At 41.3% G+C, this 16762-nt stretch overlaps 1 protein-coding gene across 1 annotated transcript in view; it reads left to right on the forward strand.

Moving 5' to 3' along the window:
- Positions 1-9069, forward strand: part of ITPKB (inositol-trisphosphate 3-kinase B) — a 111363-nt gene extending 102294 nt beyond the window's left edge. The window contains exons 5-8 of the mRNA XM_054983295.1: positions 3192-3396; positions 4154-4255; positions 5632-5703; positions 6241-9069. Of these exons, the coding sequence (XP_054839270.1) occupies positions 3192-3396; positions 4154-4255; positions 5632-5703; positions 6241-6456 (595 nt within the window). The 3' untranslated portion in view covers positions 6457-9069. The remainder of the gene's footprint in view (positions 1-3191; positions 3397-4153; positions 4256-5631; positions 5704-6240) is intronic.
- Positions 9070-16762: the final 7693 nt, after the last annotated feature.

Genomic DNA, 16762 nt, shown 5'->3' on the forward strand with positions numbered 1-16762 from the left:
AGGGTCAGGGTAACAGAAATTTGGAAGCAAGCAGAAATCTGATATGGAGCTGGAAAAATGGTGATATAAGGCATAAGCAGATTGATATGACATAATTGAAAAACGTGGAACTATCCAGTAGCAGCATACTTTAGCAATAGGCAGTGGTGGTGATAGAAGTGCCATCAAGTCATAACTGATTTATGGCTACGCTTGCTGGGGTTTTCAAGCAAGAGACTAATAGAGGTAGTTTGCCATTGCTATGCAACCCTGGCTTTTTTTGGAGGTGTCCTATCCAATTACTAACCAAGATCTTTCCAAGATCTGACGAGATCGAGCTTGCCTAGGTTGTACACAGTAGTAAGATCTCTGTGAAGCATATCCTTAGAGCACAGTCCTATTGCATGTGTAAGAAGGCCATACTGAATAATTTAGTTTTTTACAGTTTGTGGAAAGCCAGGAAAGTGAGAGCTTTCCTGACCTCTTCAGGCAGGCCGTTCCATAAGGTGAGAGCCACAGCACAGAATGTACGTGTACAAGCAGTTGTTGATTTTGCCCATCTGCAGGTCAGCACCTGCTGAAGGCCCTATTCAGATGAGTGAAGCTGCCATAGTGCAACATAGGGAGAGAAGCGGCCCTGTAGATACAAGGGACCAAGGCCATGAAAGGCTTTGTATGTAGTAGCCAAAACCTAGAATTGAGCCTCATAAAGTGGTGGGTGATGTGGAGCTCTTGAAGTATATGAAGTCTGCAATATAGTAAAGAATCCAGTAGCACCTTTAAGACTAACCAACTTTATTGTAGCATCTGATGAAGAGAGCTGTAGTTCTCGAAAGTTTATGCTACAATAAAGTTGGTTAGTCTTAAAGGTGCTACTGGACTCTTTACTATATTGCAACTACCGACTAACACGGCTAACTCCTCTGAATCTAAAGTCTGCAATATAAACATAAATTATCTCAGCAATATTTATAGCAACACTGTGAAAAAGGGTGGCCTCCACAACAGTCCTGTATGCCTTTTAAAAAAAGAGAAACATGAAAATGTCCGCAGTTCACTCATACGTTTCTTAAATTTACAAGAGCACATACTCCAAGACTTATTAAGTTTATTCTCATTTTTTTAAAAAATGTGTTCCTTGGTCAAACCAAGGTCTACCTAGTGCTGCTTTCTTTGTAAGAATCCCAACAACCAGGAGGATACTAGTGCTACAGAACTTAGCCAGTGGTCTACTAGTGGACCACAGTCTATCTTCTGCCTGGCCCCTTCTGTAAGGCTTTGTTGTTTCATTACTACAGAAGAAAGGGAGTGGCTGCAACTAGGATCTGTGGTCAACTAGAGTCTTTGTGGCTGAAGGGCGATTTAAACCCTGAACTTTTGGTGCATGCTCTTGGGTGCTAGGCTAGTGTTCACATCCCCTGCTTTCTCCATAAGCTTCCACTGAGAGCATGTAAGTAACACGTAAAGGTGCTTAATGTCCTCAATATTCTTCTTTATCAAAAGTGAAAAGTGATTGCTTTTTTAAAAAGTTACTCTGTGTTTCATATGAAATACTAAATTCCTAAAACTGAACTTTTAAAATTAGTCTAGTTTAAAAGAGACCATGTGCAACTTTGTCTAAATATATACACATTGAATACTTCGGGGTAGTACTTTTTTTTTTAAAGAAGTGCTGGTACTCATGGTGTTTGTTGTCTTGGGGCCCAAGCTCTCTGGCTAAAAGAGGTGCTGGTGCTGCAGAAAGTGATGCCCATATTGCATACCAGTGTGTACTGCCAGAAAAAAAGCTCTCATTTAGAACCTAGCTATGTGTACTTGAATAACTTTAACTTGCAGGAGTGTGTTTACGTATGTACTTGTCAAGTTTGTGGAGTCAAGGCCAGTTGATATATATGAAGGACCAGTCCATATGGTCAGTATAAGCTTTATACAACATGCCCAGAGCTCTTTCTGCTTTTGTGAGACTATATGGAGTGCATTGCATGAACCGGCCCAACCACCAAGTTGGATCCACCACAAGGATTGTGTAAGGACTGCAGCCGTTTCTGTTCTTGGGAAAGTTTATTACCAGGAGTGTGCCTGACTCATGTGGAATAATAGCCTTGTGATTCAGGAGGCTTCAGTGGGAAGGGAGAAGAGCTCTGCTCGCAGAAGATACAAGAGGGAGCACTACCACCCAATTTCCCCTGCCCTCTGCAGCCTCCTGACCTGCATGGCTGTTACTCCACAGGGGTTCAGCAACCCTATGAATAAACTTTCCCAGAGCTGGAAAGGACTGCTGGGGAGGGGAAAGCTGGGAAGATTGGCAACTGCCAGTGGCTTTCATTCATAAGTTGCTGGATTGAACCTACTGATTGCCACAATACAGTTATACTTCTTTTAAAACCAGTATGGAAAGTCAATGAATGGGCACATTCTTACATCTACATTCTTCATGAAGGCATAGATGACCATAGATGGTTTCAGATGGCTTGAGATGCATACATGGAGCTGAGTTTTGAGCATGTGAACTGTTCCAAAAGAAGAGATCAATGAGAATGAATTGCCAAGACCACGTCTGGTCTGCAAAGTGTGGTCACACTGCTTCTGTTTTGTATCAGAGAGAGGAACTGTTTCTTTGGGGATATTCCACTGGATGCAAGCTGATATAAGCTTATCTAAAAGCAATGTCAAAACAGGATCCTGGAAAAAAACTTTTTAACACTATGTTAAGTTCAGCAGCAGTTGGGTCTTGGAAGGAAACACAAAGCAGAATGAAAGGAGACAGAGTAGACTGCAACACAGAGCATATCATCTGACTTTTCACTCGCAAAGGGAACATCAAGTGCAGTACTGTAGCCAAGTGCTGGGATATAGCAGCTTTATTTCTGCCAAATGACACAGTTGTGTAATTAAATCAACAGATACTCAATGCTTCACTTAGCTTGGGAGTTATTTGAGTAGTTACAAAATGGAGCCCCAGATCCACAGTACAAAATGTTATAATTTCCAGTTGCACTAGGTGTACAAGTTTGTACTGTGTGTGGAATTTGTTCCAAGTATTGCTAGATGTATATACTTGACTGGCAGGAATACCAGCTTTCTTGTGTCGGGGAGGAAACTTTTATACAAGGGGGCCAACATGAAAGAGACTGGCAACTTGCCCACAAGGAGGCCATGAGGGAGCTATTTACAGAAGGTGGTATTGATAATTATTCCTGTTTTTCCTGCAGAACCTACTTGGAAGAGGAACTAACAAAGGCCAGAAAGAAGCCAAGTTTACGGAAGGACATGTATCAAAAGATGATTGAAGTGGATCCCGAGGCTCCAACTGAAGAGGAGAACGCTCAGCATGCAGTAACCAAGCCCCGATATATGCAGTGGAGGGAAACCATAAGTTCCACAGCAACTCTAGGATTCAGAATTGAAGGAATAAAGGTGAGCCTGCTGAAGCTTCCTTATGAAGAAAAAGACGCTGGGGAGGATTGGGAAATCCCATTAGGGCAGATTTTGCAAATGACTTTCCCCTCCATTCCAGATTCCATTTCAGATCAAAACTTGACGTCAGTGAGCTCTGAGTTCTGAAGCACCCACGTGTAAATAATTAGGGGTTTTTTTATTTCAGAGAATGGATTTATTTTTAAAAGGAGATTGGTAAATTGTAATATAACACAAATAGAGACAGTACTTAAGTTCTGAAGTCCCCCCCCCCCTTAAAATCACACATTTGCAGCAAGAGCCGCACGCATATACCTTGCTCAGCTGAGAACCCTGCATGAAAATGGTGCTGCATGGATAAAGATATGTTGGCAGTGCCATGGATCTTGGGCTGGGAAGGGCCTGTGCCAGAGACCTTGGAGAATCAAGAAACTGCCAGTCAAAGTGGACCGTGTATAAATGGGCTTTGTATAAGGCCACTTCATGTTTTCAGCTCTCTTCCTTTCTTGTCATTTAGTGGCTGAGTGCAAAGAAAATGCATTGTGTGCAAAACTGTAAGGCAGGAAAAAAATTTCTTCCATCTTCTGTGGGCGCTTGGAAAACCATCCAGTCCTTTCCTGTTGTTTTTAAACTATTGTTATCTCCTATCTCGGCCCTAAAGTAGGTTATTCCACATCCTGTTTAATGAACTGCACAGCTGTATTAACATAAAAGCGTTCATCTCAGTAAAGAACTTAAGTTTTATTGGTTTTAAAAGAAAGAAGATGGCACTGTGAACAGGGATTTTAAGAAGACCAGGACAAAAGAACAGGTCATGGAAGCCTTCAAAGAATTTACTAAAGGAAACTGTAATATTCTGGTGAGTCATAATATTCTGCTTCGTCAAGTTTTTTGTTCCAGGTTAAATTAACATCCATGAACTTGTGCTAATGTGTCATTCTTCAAGAGAGTAAGCTATTGGATTGGGAAACATAAATTTGCCTAATAAATGATGCAGCTTTTTTGAATTCCAGAGCAGTAGCTGTATCTTAATGAAGAATCCAGCAGCCTGTGATTGTTTTGATAATCATGCAGTTGGTTTAGTGAGGATGAAGTGAACCTTTGGCAGAAGGGGTTTAAACAGCAACTGTGTGGTAGTAGCTGGAGATGAATGACCTGCAAGGAAAGGCATTCACAATTTTCAGACTTGTTCATATGTTTCTAGTTGTTACGAGGTGTAAGTAAAACACTACAAATGTAAATTACTGATAAGCAGCACATTTTATATTGAATATATCCTCTGATTTTTCCTGTGCATGCCCACCCACCTCACTGGTTTAAAGAAATCTGGAAAAGTGTCTAGCTGAAGTGAGAGGAAAGGGATGGGGCATCTTTAGCTCTTTGGATAGGAGCAAATGGGACTTTTACTTGGAACTTTTGCTTACAGAAACTACTGTTCCTGTTGATTTTTGGAATAGTGCTGAGTGGTTCCTACAGCCTCACTGCCTTATGAACATAATTTTGTATTAACTGCAAGCTGTCCAAATAGATAAAAGATCTTAATTTTTAGACCCTACCATATATAGCCTCTAACTAATGGCTCTGTACCCACTGCAGGCTCGCTGAGATGGTTTATAATAGATGGCAACTCGATAAACAAATTTGCTATGCTATTTAGTGCCAAGTCCTCCTTATGTAAATAAATTGGCTTGAAGTCCTGTGTTCCTGAAAGGTCTTAATGAATGAAAACACAGCTAAACAGTTCTTAATCCTGAGTCTTAAACTTATGGGTGGCCAACCTGTGGCGCAGATGCTGCAAATGTGACTCCTGGGGTCTTAGGAGGGTCTGTGACCCTGCTTTTCATTCTTGCTTCTTCAGTGCTGCTTGCTTCCTGACCCGGTGGGTACAGGCAAAACCACTCCCAGGGGTGTATATGCACACCAGAGTGGTGTTTTGTCATTCGCTAGACTTGTGTTGATTGTTGCTGCCTTCAGCGCTTCTGTGTTAGGGAGCTCTTTGTAAATCATTGTATTTGGGCTTGAGGGAATCCTGGCGTTCTGCTTGTCCAGCTTCTAATCCAAAAAGAGGAGTGCTTGACAACTTGATCTGTATTCCTTGATGTTAACAACTCCTTGTACCTGAGCTCTGTTATGAACCCTCAGCTCCACCCATGCCTCAGTTATCAAGGCCAATACTTGTTCTATGGGACATAGAAGGGATTTAAAAGGTTTTAACATATTTTCTTTCAACTTCAGAACAGTTACCTTAGCCGGTTGAAGGGGATACGTGCCACTTTGGAAACGTCGCCATTCTTTAAGTGCCATGAGGTAAAAACACCCTCATCTCTGTGATCCCTGAAAAGCTAACATATGTCAGTTTGCCTGAATGAATAGTTGAAGCATTTGATGGTTATCTAGAGAAGCATGAAAAACTGACCCAGATTCCCTCATGTATATTTGAGGACATATTTTCATTATCTGTTCTACACTGAGGAGCTTCTCATTCTTGGAGATTCAGAGAGTGACTTGGGGGGGGGGGGCGGGGCTGGCATGTGGAAACTAAGAATTATTGTAACTAGTTTAAAACTGTTGTTTGAATTGACTGTTTAACATCTGCTTATCTGGCTTCTAATCCAAGTGCAGGCATGCTTCTTTCCTTGGAAGTAGGTGGAAATAATTGACAAATATGTATCTGATTTGACCCTCTGATGTTGTACTTATATTTCTGTCACCTTGAGCGCTATACATTTGGGTCTAAACCATAAACCGTACATTGCCAAGCCATCTTTTTAGACAGACTCTGACAACATGTCTTGAAACCCAGCGGTATAACCATCACTTAATTTTTTGAAATTCCTTTTGCAGGTCATTGGGAGTTCCCTCCTCTTCATTCATGACAAGAGGGAACAGGCCAAAGTCTGGATGATAGATTTTGGGAAAACCACACCACTTCCAGAGGGACAAATCCTCCAGCACAGTGTGCCCTGGGTAGAAGGGAACCGGGAGGATGGCTACCTCTGGGGGCTGGACAACCTCATTGAGATCCTAACGGAGCTGGCTCAGAGCGAAGACTTGCGTTGAAGCCAAAAGTCCAACTCTATCACTACCTGGAACTCAGCCTTTCAAACTGACTTTCTGAACTGCACTACAAGACACTTTCCCCCCACCTTCTCCCTTCCAGTCTTAAAGTTAGAAATCCCCCTTTTTAAAGGTGTAAATATATAGTTCCGTGTCAGAACAAATGCTGAACGTGAAATTTACCTCGGGGGTTGAAAACAGATAGCAAATACTTGCCACTTTGGGTTTTGCATTTAGAGACTCTTGCATGATTTGCATAACTTTCCCACATTAGACTGTCCCATATGTATTTTAATACAGAAAGCCTTTTAATGTAAGGATTTATAGAGCTCCCATACTCAGTTGAATGAAGATGGTGACATAACAATGTTAAAATTTTATCTAGGAAATAGGTCCATTTTGAAGGCTAGATTCCTAGTTATTTTCTGCCCTCTTGTGTCCAAAGTTGGTATAGCTTTTTGGTGTGTAGCTCATAGGTGCACTTTGTTCTAGGAAAACTCCTAAATATGTAAGACTTTACAATCCAGCTCAGGGGTGGGGGTGGGGTGGGGTCAAAGAGGAAGGCAGATAGTGTTCCTGAATGTCAGCAGTGTATTTACTAACATCATTAAACCTAGAAAGCTGGCTATGAGAGCTTTTAGAAATAATATCAGGTCAATATATATCCAGCAATTTCTTGTCAGCTTATAACTATTATGCAGTATTTGACTGGCTGTGTGGAGCGTGAAGCTGCTTCCATGGTTCATATTTAACTTGGTGCATCCATTTCATTGCTGAGGTAGTTTTAGCTTGGTAGAGCAAGATATTCAGATCCTCTGCCCGAAATATCAATTGCTTTGGAGCATGTCAGAGAGAGGACTGGTGTGGAGTGGAATGGGCTGCAGCTGTCATCATTTAGGTGCCTCTATGTTAGCACTGCAGGGCCTTTTGGAACCATAAACAATTTCTCAGGAGTGCTTTAGCAAAACATTCCAGTTTTCACATCTCAGAGTGGTGGTAACTAGGCCTAAGAACAAGCATTTATATTTGCATGCAGGATTCTAGAATGATGAGCTACATGCTATCTGCAAGGAATGCAGAATGGAGAGGAGCTGTGATCTCACTTGGGAATGCATGGCTGATTTAAGGTTCTCTCTTCAATCCCTCAAATGTAACTGTAAATGGTCTATTTGGCTTTCTGATGGCTAAAACCACATGTGACCATTTCTGAAGTTTGTGGATTTTTTCAGACATCTGACACATGTAGCCCCAGATTTGATCTAGACTGTTCCACAGAGTTAGGGGTGGGATTAGGCATTCATTGGGGGACTACTTATTTATATTTGTATGTTTCTTTAAAGCAAATAGCAACTCCCCAAGGCCATTTTAGGCTGGGAAAATGGAATGGAGGACCTCGTGCCACAGCCTCAATCCAAACTAGGCCTACATGTGCCTGATAATTATGTTTTCAAAACCACAGGAAACTACAGAAATGGGCACACCTCATTTGGCACCAAATTGGGTGGCCACATATGAATGATGTCTATGCCACTTTTAGTCTTATGAAAACATTTTTCTCTTTATTTTAGAATGGAAGCTATTCTATAACTTCCTGGAACATTTGAACTAAGCAGATTACTTGCATCAGAACTGGTTTGTTAAAAGGTCAACAGCTGACAGTACTGTAGGGAGGGGGAAAGCTCATGGCGTGTTTGAGTTTCTCAAGGAAAGGGAGTGCTGCAAAAACTTCGCAGAGAAGTACTGTGTTGAGTTTAGCCTCAAATCATTCTGAATTACTTTTCCTGTCGGCTTCAATTCTTACATCTTCATGCCGTACCGTATACCTCTAAAACATGCTGTTACTAATCTTCCTAGTGGTAATGCCACCCTTGCAACAGGATAATCATACATTCTGCTCTTGCAGCAAGAGCAGCGGGAGATGTCGTTGGCCACTAGCTAGTGTGCTGTCCCTGCTCGAGCCTTGCACAAAGTCTCAGCCCTCCTGGGAGTTCCTTCGTTCCTATCTCACTAGACACATGGTCTGTTTTCTTCAGTGCTGTTGTAAATAGCTACTCTGTTCAGCTGCTTTTCCCCTTCAGACTTCCTATGCTATTTAATAATAGCCTCTGTGGAAGTGCCTTATGGACTAGTCTCTGTTCAATTAGTGTCATGGAAAAGTTTTTTGGTTTTGGTTTTTTTATGTTCTATTTATTGCCATTTTTTTTGAAGTTGCATAGAACACTAAGTCTTAATGCATGGAATCTTTTTTTTAAAGTTTAGATTTAAAAACATTTTCCACCTTTGTGGAAGGGGGAAAGTCCTTGAGGCAGCATACGTGTATATCATTTTAAAACTGTATTTAGCTTTTAAATTGCTTCTAATATACACTTTTTAAAAAAATTGTTAAGCCTATTTGTAAAACAAGATTCCTTGCTTTGTTGCGTTAAAAGAAGTGAACTATTTCTCCAGATGTCTCTTGACCTTCCTGGAGGCTGGAACTGTTGCTGTGAGGTAGTCTCTCTCCTCCCAATTTCTCCCTGATTAGACATGACACAAAGAACTTGCAGAATTATAAAACACCACCAATGCGCACAGTGCCTGTAAGTCAAATAACTCAAAATAAAGGCATATAAAAGGGTTGCTTGTGTGATGTGCTATCATTGTCCATTTACATTTCTTTCACTTAAAGCTATCTAGGAAACAAAATAACCTGTTAAAGTAAAATTGGTCTATATAGGGACAATGGCAGACAGAAATGACCTGAACTATAGTTTCTACCTGAACTATATTTTTGGGAGACAAAATGACCAAGATCTAATGGGTTGCTTCACAGGTTATAAATTTCTCATGAATAGTCAAGCTCTTGTAGATGAGGTGTGCTTTGGGAGAACCATGCTTAGAATTTAATTCCTAGATATATGCAGAGCATAGGGACATTAAGTAGCAGAAGCTGAAGCCTTTTCTCCGTGCCATTTTCCTGACTCAAACAGCTCTGAGGAGCTTCTATTTGCCCCTCTGGAAAAGCTTACATGTTACCCCATGTAAACAGCGGCTCCCTGGAGCCATCTTGGTTTGGGAAAATTATGTAGGAGGGAAGGCTGTAAGCTCCCTTTTCTGATCTGAATAGGGCCTGTGTGTTCCTGGGAATTTAATTCCCAGCACAGAACTCTAGACCCATGTCTGATAGAACCTGGTGGATACATAGGATATGAGAAATTTGTAGCATTCGAATCAGCCTTAATTGTTCAATTTAGCATTTGCTATATTTTTGGGGATATGAATCCAAGCAGCTTACATTCCTTTGGAGACCAGCTCCACTCGGCTTGCACCCATTCACTCATTTTCTCTCTCTCTAGCCCCCCCGCCACGAGTTGCAAATGAAAGTAAAGCAGCAGAGCAGAATGAATCCAAACAGCTTACGTTCCTTTGGAGCCCAGCCCCACTTGGCTTGCACCCATTTACTCATTTTCTCTCTCTCTAGCCCCCCCCCCCATGAGTCGCAAATGAAAGTAAAGCAGCAGAGCAGAATGAATCCAAACAGCTTACGTTCCTTTGGAGCCCAGCCCCACTTGGCTTGCACCCATTCACTCATTTTCTCTCTCTCTAGCCCCCCCTCCACGAGTCGCAAATGAAAGTAAAGCAGCAGAGCAGAATGAATCCAAGCAGCTTACGTTCCTTTGGAGCCCAGCCCCACTTGGCTTGCACCCATTCACTCATTTTCTCTCTCCCCCCGCCACGAGTCAAAAATGAAAGTAAAGCAGCAGAGCAGAATGAATCCAAGCAGCTTATGTTCCTTTGGAGCCCAGCCCCACTTGGCTTGCACCCATTCACTCATTTTCTCTCTCTCCCGCCCCCCCCCCCCCCACGAGTTACAAATGATGGTAAAGCAGCAGAGCAGAATGAATCCAAGCAGCTTATGTTCCTTTGGAGCCCAGCCCCACTCGGCTTGCACTCGGAGGAGAAGGAATCACGTGGGCAGGTCCAAAACCCACATGACCTCTTTTCAGATCTTCCGGAACGCCGTTCTGGTGCGTTCTGCCTCCAAATGAGCCCTGCATGGGAGCCTTCAGGATAAGAGGATAGCCAAAAAACTTAAGTTAAAAGAATAATACTTAATAGCATAGTGCCTTTATCATCACTTCAGTATGCCCATTACTGCCTGAGAGACGGATCTTACCACTCCACTGAGAAACTTTGCCTTCTTCCAACTTCAATGGTCCTTCTGTTGGAGGAAGAGCCAGTTAAGTTGGTGGAAGGCTTCTTTGAAGATGGTTGGACACTTAGATGAGCCCCATTGCCAATGGCAAAGGTTCTGTGAGTAATTAATAGTTTAAATTCAGCTCAGCCAGACTGTTAGCCTCACAGCTTCAATGGGGTGAATGTCAGAACTGCCTTTCTGGATCAGCCTAACGTTGATCAGTACTCCAGTTCCAAGAGCAATGGTCCAGATACCTTTGGAGGCTCACAAAGCATGGCATGGAGGCACTAGCCATTCCTCTTTGCTTGTTCCCAGCATCTGCCCTTCATAGGTGTATTGCCGCTGCTCATCATCATTCCATTCAGTCTAATACTTAAGAGCCAGAGAGTTGTGACCTGAAATAACTGGTGCATGAACTGTCAGGGTAAGCACTGGTTGAATTCTATAAGTTAAGAGATGGCCCAGACTGAAAATCCAATCTAATTCTTGGTGCCTTTCTTGCAGAGCAAAATTGGTACTTTGGTTTACTGAGGAACTTCTGGCTATCAACTGTATGAGTGATCAGTTAGAAAAGAGGTGGAGAATTACATTTTACTATACAGTTTGTATCATGCATCTGACGAAGATAACTTGATTCTCGAAAGCTTATGCTACAATAAAATTGGTTAGTCTTAAAGGTGCTACTGGACTCTTTTTGATTTTACATTCTACTATGTCTCTGTTCAGCTGTTTCCTTTTGTGTCTCATTGCCTTTAACTAAAAGGGATTGTCTAGCATGATCCTGGTTAAGATTGCTGGCTTTGATTGGGAAAATTCATGAAGATGGGTAAGAGGTAACCTCAAGCCTTGACTGAATCAGGCCTGCCTGGCTTCTGTTGTTTTGCTGAGAGCACTTGTTCAAGGCCGTTTTCACACTGTCTATAAATTGCGCGAGACTCACGGAAGGCTGCCAGCTTTCTCCCACGATTTTTGATGCCATCTGTTTACAAAACGCCACAAACAGTGATTTACGGCGTTTTGTAATCAGATGGTGTTAAAAATCGTGCGAGGAAGCCGGCAGCCTTCCGTGAGTCTCGCTCGATTTATAGACAGTGTGAAAACGGCCCAAGAGGAACTTAGCCATTCCACAATAAAATAAGGCAAGTTCACACACCGATCAGTTGGGGCTGCTTCACACACCTGAAAGGCGGACTATAAATGATATAAATAAAATAAATAACTAGCAGCTGAATCTTGTGAACTTTCTCTGTTGAAAATTTTTTTTTTAAAGGTGAGATGGAAGTTTTACCAGACAAGTCACCACAATGTTGGAGTTGTCTAGTGATAAGCCTGAATCTCTGAATCAAGCCTCATGAACAGCAATATCCAGATAATGGATTACCATTGAGCCATCCCAGACAGAGTCATGTCACTTCACATAATTTAAAGTTTTTCAAAGGAAACCATTCACCTATTCAGATGAAATACACTGTGGTATGTGTGAGTTAGATCTCACTGAAAAGCTCTTGGAGAACCCTGGAAGATAAAAAGGCAGTCTAATGGTACTAAACATTCTGGAAAGCGAAAGGGAAGGTTATTAGAAAATGTATTGCGCAAATTATTACTCAAAAGAAAAGAGAACAAGCTGCCCCCCCTCTTGTGTAACTCTTTCATTGAGTATTCCAGTGTGGGTGTGGTAAAGCAGGAGAAAATCACAACTATATTACTGTATAGGGCTATGGAGAGGGGAAATATAATATGAAATTGGATAAATTTCATTTTTAAAGATTTTTTTTAGTATTAGAATTAACGACTGTTACAAAAGGGGCACCCAAAAAAACTTGCATTATTTTCTCTTTCTCTTCCCTGGTATCTCCCCCTTTCCTGCTTCCTTCTCACCCACCAGCCAACCCACCTTTATCTGCCATCTTCGCTTCAGCTTCCCCCCATTCACTCCCCCAGCAGCCTTTTCTTACTCTGTATAATATGCCTTGTATTATAGTGTGAAAGGCAGATTATAAATAATGTAAATAAAATGTTAAAAAATACATACAAATCTGGCCAAGTTGCACAGTGCCAGTTGCTGAGCTGGGCCCAGTTGCAATGTGCTAGCTGAGTTGTGTGGTGCCGGCCAGGCAGGTCCAGTTGCACAGTGAGAAACTTGTAAGAACTTGCAAGGGACCCCTCACTTTTCCCTGAACCTCCTTCCCTACACTATTTCCCCTTTCCCTTCTCCTGGCAGCCCCTATAGCCTTTCTTTCCCCCCTTCCTTCTCTCCTTACCACTCACCAACCAAACTTCCCTTTATCTGTCCCTCCCATCTTCAGCTATATTATTTAATTCATAGCAGGATTTTCTGCAAATGGCCTCAAAACAGCTCACGTCATTCTCTTCTCCATTTTATTCTTACAACAGCCCTATGAGATAGGTTGGCTTTAGAGTGTGTGACTGGTCCAAAATCATCTGGTGAATCTCCACATCAGAGTGGGAATTTGAATCTGGGTCTCCCAGGTCCTAATCTGAAACTCTAACCTCTTTCCCCCATTGGGTTTCATGGGGTGGCTGCTATTGAACACTAGCAAGCAGCCTGTCCTGCTACCACACGCAAGTCGTGTGGTAGCAAGTTACCTAATGGTTGCTGCCAAGCCTGGCCCCTATCAGTCTTCTCTTAAAGGTCAAAACAGCCCTGGAAAGGTCCCTGTCTCCTCCCCTGCCTTTTACTGACAGAAACCAAGGCTTAAAGGCTGGCAATATGGCTATGGTTGCCTAGCAACAGCTACAGAAGGCCTTCATTTCTTAAAGCTACAGGTGTCGCTTATCATTTTGGAGGGTGTCTGTCTGATTTCTGATTTTTCTGCAAACTGCTATTCTCATGTTTATAGAAAAATCTGTCTTGCTTATTCATGGCTCCAGCCTCCAGCCCTCTGGCTGCCCACAGCTGCTGTCAGATTGAACTGGTAGGTGTGCAAAGAACACCAAAAGTCACAGCAATGTCTACTCTGGGCTGACTGGGAGGAGTTTCTGGAAGAGGGAGGGCAGTATGATACTCTTGCCTATTCCACTGACTCCAAGCACTTCTCCAGTTGGGAAATGGGACACTGACACATCATTTCCGGTTTGAAATGTGCTCTCTGGTAGGCTGCAGGTATAAACAAATGCCCAACTATGACAACACAACCCTAACACCACCCCAGTGTTACTCTGAAAACACAACAGTAATGTGCCCTTAGTCCAGGCAACCCAATCAGAGTTCTAAGGGAAATCAGTCAGTTTTTCATGTCAGAGAGAGAAAGTTCTGTTCAACACAACTTAGGTGAGTTTTAGATATTACAATGCAATCTTGAACAATTACATCCTTCTAGGCACTTGATTTCAATGAGTTTAGACTAGAGTAAGCAAGTAGGATTGCACTGTTTGTATGCCACATCTTGGGACAAACCTTACGAGGTTCTGAACAGAACAGGAGGTGGGGATTCTGGCTTCCCAATAAATCCTCCCTGAAACAATGAGAATTTATCAGCAGCAACTTTCCTTTTGTAACATGAAAATGTTTTAGAAAAAATAGTCCAGTAAGTCCATTCTATTTCCAGACAAAAATGAATGTGGTTCTTCCTTCCTGAACTGAGTGCCAGTATCGTGTCCTTTCCGCTCCTAAATCACTCTTCAGGTGCTTCCCAATGCATGCCTCAGGAGTTAATAAATGATAATAAATATTTGTTCTATCAGAGCCTAATAAAACCTGGTGGAGTTTGACAGACACAAGGCCAGCAACAGGATAGCAGGGAATGAAGCCCTGGCTAACATCAACAGGAAGTTTGCGTCACCATAACTTCAGAGGTGTGTCGAATGTTTATTGGATCCGTGCATATGTGCATGTGCAAAAATTCATAAGCCGAAAGAGAAGTTTTTATGAAGTTAACTGAACCTTCTTGAAAAAAAAACATGGTCATTTCTGCTACCTGAAATTCTATCTGAGTCATGGAGCCGATTCATCCTTTCATGGTGACTACAGATTCAAGGGACTACTTGCATTTGTGAATTTTCCATCTCGGGTAAAATATATCTGGCTTAGTACATCTCTATCCCCAGCCTTCCTCCAACGATGGCATACATGATTCTCCTTTCCCCTCTGCAACACTTCTAAGCATTCACAGAAGAAGCAATGTTGAGAATTATAGATGATGATGATGATGATGATGATGATGATGATGATGATGATGATTTTAGGGAATCAAAACAATTGTCATTTCCATTGGTTTCAATGAGAAATATATCCTCACCTCCCATCTTCCCAGTTAGGGTGAAAATCTAAGGGACAGTACCCCTCACCCAAGAAGCCTATCCTTCTCAAGTATCAGGTAAGCAGTACAAACCACCCCTGTTCTATAGTCAGTGAATATTCTTATTTGTGAGTGGGCACAAATAAGAATAGGCTCCTCAAGCAGGAGCTGAGAGGGTCTGTTTTTAATGAATATGCATGAATAAGGGAAACCAGCTCATCCTGTTTTACCTTGATCTGCTCTGGTGCTTTCAGAATTTTCTAATACTCCAAATGAGCTAGGCTGTGAACAAATGCCCAAAGCACTGGAGTAAGGTACAGGATGGGGCAGGATAGATGGTCGTTTATGGTGTAAGAGAGCAAGTGAAGGGTTCCTTCCTCTGGGTCTGAAAGGCAATCAGATCAGTTTACGCCGGGGTCCCCAACTTTCTTTAGCCTGCAGGTACTTCTGGATTTTTTTAATAAACATATAAATACAAAATACAAACTATGATCATACAAACCTAAAATAAAATCTACATACATTTAAATGGAACTTAATTAAGCTTACTTTTAGTATTTTGCTTCTATTTAAATATCTTTATCTTTTTATCAACAAATAACATTTTGTTATATGCATACATTGCCTAATTCTTTCCTTCTATCATTCTCTATTTTAAATTAATTTTGTTCTTAATTTTCAGCTATACAATTAAAAAATCCCTTTCCATTCATCTTGAAATTCTGATGTTGGTCTCCTATGTATAAAAGAGGTTAAAAGAGGTGTAAAAGAGGTATAAAAGAGGTGCTATTGTCACATATTCATTTAATTCTTCAATTAATTCAAGTCTGGGCATCTCACAGCTTTCCATTTTGCTGCAAATATTACTCTTGCTGCTGCCACCATATACCTAAATAGTTCTCTGTGTACTTTTGCAATCTTACTTGGGCTGAATCCACACTCACCGGCACAGCGCTAAGCAGGTGGAGTGAGAGCGTCTTTCTGGCATGTTTTATGACATCATCGCGCCATGATGCCGCTCTCGTGGTTGCGATGACATCATAAAACACGCCAGAAAGACACTCTCACTCCGCCTGCTTAGCGCTGTGCCAGTAAGTGTGGATTCAGCCTTGGTAAAATATTTAATAACGTATTTTTCGGATCCATCGGAAACTTAAATTTTAATATCTTCTGCATTTCTCTGTCCAATATTTTCTTCCTTCCTTGCATGTCCACCACATGTGATAAGATGTTGCGTCTATTTTCTGACATTTCCAACACTTATCATTATAGTCTTTGTTTTTGCTGTAACTTTAGGGGTAATATACCATCTAAAAACATGTTATACCAGTTCTCTCTTAATATTTGACATTAAGTAAACTTAATTTCTTTAGTCCATGAATTTTCTCACTGACTCATGTATGTTTTCTCCCAAATTTGTCATCCATTTTATCATATCGTTTTTTTTACTCATTCTGTTTCAGTGTCATATTGCAATAATATTTTATACATTTTTCCTAATGGGAGTCTTAAATCTCTGATGATTATTTGTTCAAAGGTGGTTTTCTTTCTTAGTCACTGCTCTTCTTTGGCTATTTGTACTTGCAATTTAGATACCATTTAATGAAATAACAACCACAAAATATTTTTTCCTTCTGCTTGAACCACTTTTCCTTGTTTGTCCATCGTATACTCATAGATAATATGACTGAATTTCTTTCTTGTACTGTTATCAGTGGTGAGATTGGCGAACTTATTCTATTTCTGCATTGAAACCATATTCTTAATAGACCATTTCTCACAATATGATTACCATTTTGTTTTCGAATTGTTTTTGTGATTTCTTAATCCATAACTAATTATGGATTCCTTCTTTAATATCGACTGTCTCCAG

The sequence above is a fragment of the Eublepharis macularius genome, chromosome 1, assembly GCF_028583425.1.
Source record: "Eublepharis macularius isolate TG4126 chromosome 1, MPM_Emac_v1.0, whole genome shotgun sequence".
Classification (NCBI taxonomy): Eukaryota; Metazoa; Chordata; class Lepidosauria; order Squamata; family Eublepharidae; genus Eublepharis; species Eublepharis macularius.